Raw genomic sequence first — 9,070 nt, forward strand, 5'->3', positions numbered from 1 at the left:
GTGGCCGGTTGGGCCTGGCCTGCTGGCCAGCTGGGCCACGGCCCAGAGGGGGGCCTTTTTAGCCTTTGTTTATTTTCTATTTTTGTTCTGTTTGCTTTTGTTTTGTTTATCTTTTTAATCATCCTTTTCTGTTTTCTTTTAGTTTATTTTTAAATTTAGTTTTACAAAAGTTACCGCTAACAGCTAAATTAGTACTAACAAATATACTACTGCCACAATAATTATGTTACCCTAATAAAATAGTTTAATATTTTATTAATTGTAAACTGCATTTAATTAATTGATTTTGCTGCTGTTTTATTTATTTTAGTGCATTAATTATTTTATAAAAGTGTGGTTCCTTCAACAGTATTACCTAGAGATTATTTGCCACAGTTTGCATATTTTAGTTTTAACTTTTCAAAACTTAAAATGTTTTACTTGATTTTTATATTGAATTTGAATCTATTTCGAACTAACGCGAAATTAGCAACAGTAATCGAAGTGATGTGGCATCATTAGCAGAGGGTTACTGTAGCTTAACTACCCGGGCGTCACAAAAATATTACAAATATGTTGTGAGAGATATTGTTTCTAAGAGATAATCTCTTAATTAAGAGAAGACTATCCCTTTTTTCTGATTTCTCGTTCTTCCACCTCATCGTTTATCATATGTGGCACAACATCATTGTACACGTCCTAATATTTCATCATGTTATTGTTTTCAGAACTTCATTTTAGGTTACTACTTGATTCTTTATAGCTGTTAGAGCTGTTGAAAAGTGAACATTCCACATTTCTTTAAGTTTCCCACAACTAGATGACTCGTTGCGCCAATGGCGCAAAGGCCGGGAGGGAGTCAAGAATTGTGAGAATATTCAGAAACCCAAGTCTTTACTGCTGGTACATAAATGCTTCGTTACAATGTGATACACAAGGGAAGTAGATAAGAAGGGACACATTATATAGATGGTATGAGGCTACATAGATGGTAGGCTCATAGGTTTAAAAAAAGTCACTAAGATCAGTTTATGCTAAGTAAAGCTACATAGACAGAGATGCATCATGTAGATTGTTTTGATCACCCAACTTATGGTAAACAGCTACATAGACAGAGATGCATCATGTAGATTGCTTTGATCACCCAGCTTATGGTAAACAGCTACATAGACAGAGATGCATCATGTAGATTGCTTTGATCACCCAGCTTATGGTAAACAGCTACATAGACAGAGATGCATCATGTAGTTGCTTTGATCACCCAGCTTCTGGTCTCACCGCCTAGAGATGCATCATGCAATAATTTAAGAACATGTAGCAAAAGAACAAACCAATACATTGTTTGACTTTGACCAAAACTGATTTTCTTTTCAAGAAGGAAGGGAGTACAATTTAAATGTAAATAGGGAACTCACTCCATTTCCCTGAAACTCTGTCAGGTTTCCTTTCCTAAATCTGCAAATAATATCCTAAAAAAATCATAGTCAGTTATGCTTGTTATTATAGATACATGATAAGCGATATTCAGGATGATTCTGAACTACTTGAGCTCTAAGTTTTATTTGCAAAGCCTGACACACGACTAAGCTTCTTATATACATACATCACGTAATATGCTTGAATTCTGTTTGAATAGGGAGGGTGAGAACTAACAAAATTATCAGTGCACAACAATTTCCGATGAAAGAAGACCTGGCAGTCAAGCATTCAGGGAGGAACTAATCGGCGTCAGTCTCATGCCATATGTATTCAGATAGTTGGCATATACTCACGCAATTGACCTCTTGGTAGTCTTGGTTCATCCATTGCACCAGTATATCCTCCCACCCTCCAATATGTGTTAAACTGGGTAAAAGAATTGAAAGCTCAACATTGCAGTATACACAATAAAAAAGTTTCTGCAATGACAGCGAAAGAAATAGACATGTCTATCTAGAAGCAATAACACATCATGAAGCTAATAAGTAGAGATATACTGGTTGTTTAATCTGCAGGTGCTGCCATGTTCTTCTCAAGATCAAAATAGTAGTAATCAAATTTCACAAATAAAACATCAAACAAACCATGGTTAATTAGTAAAGAACCAATTTTATCTATTGCAGCGACACAAATTTCTTAGCTTGCGTACAACAACTCTTATGTGGTAAGAAGTCAATTCTGCTGGGTAGTAAGTACCTCGTGAGGATATCCCACATGTCGTAGCGTCCAGCCAAGATGATGGAGATGGTTGGCATGGCGAAGCTGTAGGAGCCACCCATCACGATGGGGAGGCGAGACACGAAGAACATTTGCAGTAAGGTGTTTATGCCTGTAACGAACAAGAGCGTCTAAATTTCCTGGTATGTATATTGAATGGCTAAATTTTATTCAAATATCTGGTAGGTACATCCACAATAGCACAACAAATAATGTAGTTAAAGGTGTAAAAAAATGTAGGGGGTTCATCCTTGCTTTGTGATACCAAAAGTTGCAGACATAAAATAAAATTTATCACACTGTTGGCTCCGTGATGCTCATGAGCTTTATGAGTTCCAATTAGTTTCCTGGTATTTCTATCATAATCATTTGCCAATATAGAGACATATCACTGCAGAAGGTTTCTTCTTAAAAGGAAAATTAAAGACACACCCCTTCGGTTGGAATGAGTACAAGCTAGGTATATCACATATGCACCATAATAATTTCAAAAGGGGTGCAAAAATATGCATCCAGCATAGAACATAAATCCCTGTGTATAAGGGGAAAAAGTAGTTTGCATATAAGGATATAATACATGAACGGACATAATTGTGTTTGTGTGTGTGTGTGCATGCGTGTGTCTCCAATAATTATTCCAGTAACATAATCTAATAATTAACATATTAACAACACTATTGCTTGAAGGGTCCAATCAGAAGCTCCCAATTATTTTAGTCTGCCAAGTAATCTCTCTGTGTTGCAATCTTCAAGCATATTTTATAACCAACTTATTTATTGATAATGAGAAAGAAGAACTACCCGAGCAGCTGAGAGGAGGGCTTGTATACACTAAAATCCAATATTGTCCAGTGAGGGGATATTCAGCATACATGTCCACCTGAAGCTACAATGCCAATGATCTGTTGTGATACAGTTCCTGAAATTTATGATACGCTATAAAATCATTTTGAGTAGTAGGCAACCATGCCATAACTGAATCTATCAGCAAGCAAAAGTCACATTCCAATTTTGAAGTAAGCATACAGTTTCCGAGTTAAATGCTAACATACTGTATGAACCGGAGAGAATAGATCTCAAGTGATTAAATAAGCAATAGATACAAAATCTGTACTCTGAGGTTGAACTTATGTAGAAACTTAATAACTAAACTATATATGTAAGCTAGTAATCGCTCCCATAAACTGAAAAGGAAAGACTGCTGGTAAAAAGAGCCAACAAGACAACCAATATGCCCAAGCTCCAGAAAAAAGAAATAACCCAAATACACTGCCAAAGCAAATAAAAAATGACAGGATAAAAAAGAATGATCAACCTGAACAGATAGTAGGAAAGACAAAAAGTCTCAAACTATTTGTTCTTCCTGAGTTGAATTACTCCTTCCAAAGCAAATGGTCAAGATAGCTGTAGGAAGGAACACCCAAAAATGGTGCGCCCCCTCCCACGACGGAGCCTGACGGAAGTGGCCGGTGGGCATCAGCGGCAGGGCCGAGCCATCTTCCTTGCTGGCTCTGTCTTCCCCATGTTCCTCGCTGGCTCTAATTAAGGCATCCAAAGAAGCAAGTAGCTAACATTAGTTGATAGAGCCTTGGAATTGGGCACAAGATCATGGCAAAATAACAGGAGCACATCATTTCTTGTGGTTTGCATGGTCTCTCAAACTTTTCATGGCTGGTTTGCTATTACATCCAATTTTGCTTGTACTGTATTAAATAAGCCCTATTAAAGCATACCAAAGATGGTTTTCTATGCAAAATAAATAGACCAAAAATGAATGAAGCAAAAAAATATGCAGATGAAACCTTTCAATAATGAACTAATTCCTAGTTTAACCGAAAGGCATTACCGTACGTGAGAACAAATATTGTCAGTGAGCACTAACAAGAAAATTCAGCAGTGCATTATGCCATAGTTTCCTATGATCTAAACCGGTTGGAGACACGAATTGTTAATGCATCTTCCTTTGATCAAGAACTGGCTGGAGACACAAAGTATTAATATTTTACTTATAATAAAAGCAAGAACAGAGCCAAAACTAAGGTCCCTAAGGAAATGCAGTATTATCTTTATGCTAAATATACATTTCAAACACATGTCAAATAAACTGGATTTGAGATAGTGTCAAATGTATCCCGCCGGTAACGAGCGCCATGGAGGGACAGAGAAAAAAACATGCGCTTGGCCATGGAGGCAGTAAGGGCACGGTGAGAGGCGGAGACGGGCGGCAGACCTACTTTATCTTCCCGGCGGCTGCACCCCGGCACGACCGGAGCGCAGCCATTTGGTAGGTGTTAGCGTCTTATCATCAACAGAAAGCAGCAGCAATGTGGGATTCTTATAAAAGAACCAAGACACAGTCAGCATTACATGCCAGTTCCGTGCCAAATCAAGCGCACTAATACCTGCAAGCATGCACTATGGCACCAGCATAATTTTCTCTTGCATGTAAAGCATATTTAATATTTGTTGGTAACTCCGAACCTGAATACCACCATCTTCACCAAATTTCCCATGTATCACTGGGAAGACAATGTCAACGTTGGCAACAAGATGCTCCGCAAATTCAGATAGGGAGCCGAATTCTCGTGCTAGACTGTAGAAGGTGAAGTTTAGAACTAAACAATTTGATATGGACTAAACATTAGCAAGGAAGAGAAATAAACCATGGCAGTAAGCTCACCTTTCAAGCTTGAAATCAAAGTCTGAAGGGGTGTTGGAATACAGCTGTGGAGTAGGAACATAAGAGACTGTCATTTTACAAACAGAGTGCTCCAATCAATAAAATACTACCTTTTATCCATGAGGGTATCCCAATCAAACCAAACAGAGTAGGCAATTGTTTAATCAGAATTCAACCAAGGGAATTATTGTATGACCATGTGTAGAGAGACATGAAAGTGGGTTCAGATAATGCATCGGCAGATTCAGTTCAGACAAACTAACTAACACCACAAGTAAGCAGCGAATGACAGAATATTCAGCTAAGAAATGTTACTGAATGATTTCAGACAAGCGAATTCAGTACAGTCAAACTATTACTCCGGCCGAGTGTCAAAAACGCTCTTATATTATGGGACGGATGGAGTATATGATTATCAGATTATTTATAAAGAAATCAAAGCGGGATCCTCCGATAATGCATCGCCGGATTCAGTTCAGATAAACGCATTAGCAGCACAGCAAAGCAGCGAATGACTGAATATTCACTTAAGGAATTAATAAGAGCAGTTAAGCAGATAGGTAGCTCACCTGGGCCGGCAATATTGCGAACTCGTTCATGCCGCAGTCGATGTAGTAGCAGCTCACCAACAAGTCCTCACCCTGCATCCAGCATTCCTCATCAGCGAACCAACAAGCAACCAACAAGCAAGGGCGCGGTGAGAGGCGGAGACGGGCGGGAGACCTACTTTATCTTCCCGGCGGCTGCACCCCACCACGACCGGAGCGCAGTCGCCGCCACCCTTCTCCGGCACGGATCCACCGCTCGTGTGCACTTTCTTTGGCAGCGTCGCCGAAGAGAAAACTGAAGGAGAGGAGGAGGCGTAGTGGAGAGCCGGGAAGGAGGGGAACGGGGCGAGGTGCGGAGGAAGCGGGTGAGGCGTTGGGGATGGGTACGATGGCCAGGGCGCTCCAACCCTGCTGCTCCTTCCCCCATCGCCATCCTCCGGTCTCCTTCTCTGCCGCACCCCTCTTCTCCACTCGACAGAGCATCGGGAGCTGGCTTGGGCGGGGTCGAAGACGTGGGAGCAGGAGAGGGGCGAGTGGCAACAGCGACCACGCGCTAGGTCTTTGACGGGAGGAGGAGAGAAGTGGAGGAGAGGAGGCGGCGGCAGCAGGAGAGGAGGCGGCGGCGGCAGGAGAGGCGGAGGCGTCTGCGGTTGGTGGCGGATTAGGTCACGGGCTGGCTTCGTTCTGCTCGCTCACTGCGTTGTCTGGCCTTTATATGTTCAATGCGTGAAATGACGAAAATGCCCCTGGGAGGACATCGATTTTACACGCGGTGGCACAACACTATACGGGGCGAATTTACACGCGGCACAACGCTATACGGGGCGACGTGGATGGCTTCCTCGTGCCTAGCAGTTCTTGAGGGTTTATATGTTCAATATGTGGTGAAAAATGCACATTCCATATTACAGCTGTACAGGTTCTCCCGTTCATCACATTTTACATGTCATCGCCATGCCATTTCCAAAAACAATTCTTCTACACGCGCCAAGATGTGTTCCATTTTGTATTAGAAGAAGAACGCCAAGATACAAAGCTTAAGTGGTAAACCTGCCAAAGCCGAAAAGAAGAGAATGGAGAACTGCCAAAAATGAGAAAAGGAAGTGAAAATAAGGTAAAATGAGACCAAAGCCCTACTATTACTGCTGCCTATGGCAGGTCAGGAGGACGTCGTGTGAAACGGCGGCCTCCTCAGCACCTTGCTGTCGGCTAGCTTGCACACTGTTCCACATCCAGCTAGATACTTTGGGCCAAGGGGTTGCAATCCAGATTTGTGCTGTTGAAGATGCAGGCAAGATGGTGAGCAGAGTTAACGATTGACCCCCCTTAGCCTGGGCACTTGTATGCTCAGCGGCGATTCCCAGCCAGGGATAGTATAACTTAATAACCACTTGGGATGGTAGATTGGTAGTGCGTTTATCAATGTATGAACAAGACAAAATGCAAGAGATTAGATTGGATAGGATAGCTTATGAGGAATAAATTATCCCTAACCAATTAAATAAATTCTGTGTTTGTTTTATCCGCAAGCCTTTACGTTGAGATTTTCTTTGTGCTTATTCTGACTCAAAATAATGGAATGCTCTTCTCAGACACCATGGTTGGACAACCGTCATGTTGTGTTTGGACATGTGTTGGAGGGCATGGACGTTGTGAGGGAGCTTGAATCGCAAGAAACCAGCAGGTCCGATATTCCCAAGCAGCCCTGTCGAATTGTGGATTGTGGTGAGCTGCCCTTGGACGGCTGATGAGTAGGTCAATAGCTCAGGGCTCAGGGTTGGGTTTATTACCTCGCACATCCTTCTTTTCTTTCTGCGGCTTCTCTTGGGAAAGGGTTACTTGAATCTCCAGCCAGCTAGTCGACTTTTTTGAGTAAAGAGATCTTATGAGACCTTGTTTTGTTTCACGGCTGTAATATTGTTGCATGGAAAACAGTACAGTATCCAGAAATATGAGAGGGAGGGATGCAGGAGGCTCCTCAGCGATTTGAGCCTCCTGGCCGTCGGATCGGCTCCTTGATGCGTTTCTGGCCGTCCGATCCCCCTCCCGAACGCCCTCGACCGTTGGATAAAAACTGAGCGCTCGTTTCACTCCCGGCCTGCCACCGCACGTAATTCCAGTGCCCCCTGAGGGTATTTCTGTCATTTCACTTTCTAGGGGTATAAAAGGCGGCCACGTTCCTGGTGAAACCCTAGCCGCCTCGCTCCCGCACTCCGCCTCCTCCCTCGCCCGCCCCGCCCCGCTCTCCCACGCGCCTTCTCTCCCTTCCCCTTCCGCCTCCTCTCCTCCCACTCACATCGCCGCCGCCGCCCGGCCTCCTTCTCCTCTTCCTCTCGCCCCTAGCGCCACCGCCCCTGCCTCCTTCCCCACCGCCGCCCGGCCTCCTCCCCTCACGTCCTCCTCCTTCCATCCCCTTCGATCTGGCGCCGCCCAAACCATGAAGAGCGGCCAAAGGAGCAACGACGGCCAGCCCCTGCCTCCTCTCCAGCACGTCCAGGGACGTCTATTTTGTTCTGTTATTGGTCATTGGCTGCTGCTAATCTTTGATTTTTGCTTTCTTTTTCATGCAGATTGGTCCACAATTACCTGATTCTCGTCCTTCTGGTCAAACCCCTGGTAGGCGCCTCCTTCGATGTGTGCGTGCACGTCATCTATTCGCAGCCTCGCGCGTCTTCTTCCACGGATCTTCAGGTCAACCCCTCTTCTCCTCCTTTCCCCTCTTCTTTCCATACCTAGGTGTAGGATTGTATGGCAATATGCATTTTTGGCCTCGCCTCTGTTGTGATTGTCGGTCATGTATTTTCTGGTAAAAGCCAAAAGTATTTATGTCATTGTGCATTGGATGTTGGTGGTTTCCTGTCTTCACTGCTTGTTTTTAGCGGAGTCTAAATATATGTCTTTTGTTCCTTGTCTGCATCCTGGTAGGGCCTATGATTGTTGGTCCTTTCACCTTTGTGCATCACCATCCTATGGAGCCATGAGATCTGAACCAATGAATACAGACAACATTAACTATGTTTGTGGATCACCACATGTTCTATTGGAACAAGGTGAGATCCTTTTTTCAGCACTCGTTTCAACACGTGTTTTGCTTTCTGAGTATAACTGAACATCTTCAGCATCCATGGTGTACTGTTCTATATACTTTTTACTTGCAAGTCTGCATCTCTATGCTTCATTGCTATTATAATTATGTACTTGTTAGAAAATTATAAGGGATTTTCTCACCGTGTCGTGTCATCAGGTGAGATATATAGTCTCTACATTTCCATCATGCACAGACTTTGTATGCATGATGCTTCCGTGGATTAGGAAATCATGGCTGGAGCGTAGAGGTTAGGGATGTGCAAATACTGATTAAAAGTATATTTATTTGTATTTACAACAACACACTGGATCACATCCGGTAAATATTTTTGTAGAATATCAGTCAAGTTTAGAACTTTTGACCACAACAGCTGAAAAACCGAAGTAAGTCCATCATATATATTCAGTTCAGTAAAGTATATAATCAGGATGCTAATCTTTGACCTATATATTCAGCTGAAAAATTCCTGAATTAGTATGTCAATTCCATGTGCAGAGAAAAGGAGAAGAAGGGGATGGATGAGCAAGGACCAGAAGGACCAGAAGAAGAAGGGCAAGGGAGATGGGGCGATGTGCATGT

The 9,070-nt window shown here is 42.9% G+C and overlaps 1 protein-coding gene across 1 annotated transcript in view; it reads left to right on the plus strand.

Moving 5' to 3' along the window:
- Positions 1–7,318, plus strand: part of LOC119275517 (peptidyl-prolyl cis-trans isomerase-like) — a 23,176-nt gene extending 15,858 nt beyond the window's left edge. The window contains exon 6 of the mRNA XM_037556381.1: positions 6,996–7,318. Coding sequence (XP_037412278.1) covers positions 6,996–7,151 — 156 coding nt within the window. The 3' untranslated portion in view covers positions 7,152–7,318. The remainder of the gene's footprint in view (positions 1–6,995) is intronic.
- Positions 7,319–9,070: the final 1,752 nt, after the last annotated feature.

Source organism: Triticum dicoccoides, chromosome 3B (assembly GCF_002162155.2).
Source record: "Triticum dicoccoides isolate Atlit2015 ecotype Zavitan chromosome 3B, WEW_v2.0, whole genome shotgun sequence".
NCBI lineage: Eukaryota > Viridiplantae > Streptophyta > Magnoliopsida > Poales > Poaceae > Triticum > Triticum dicoccoides.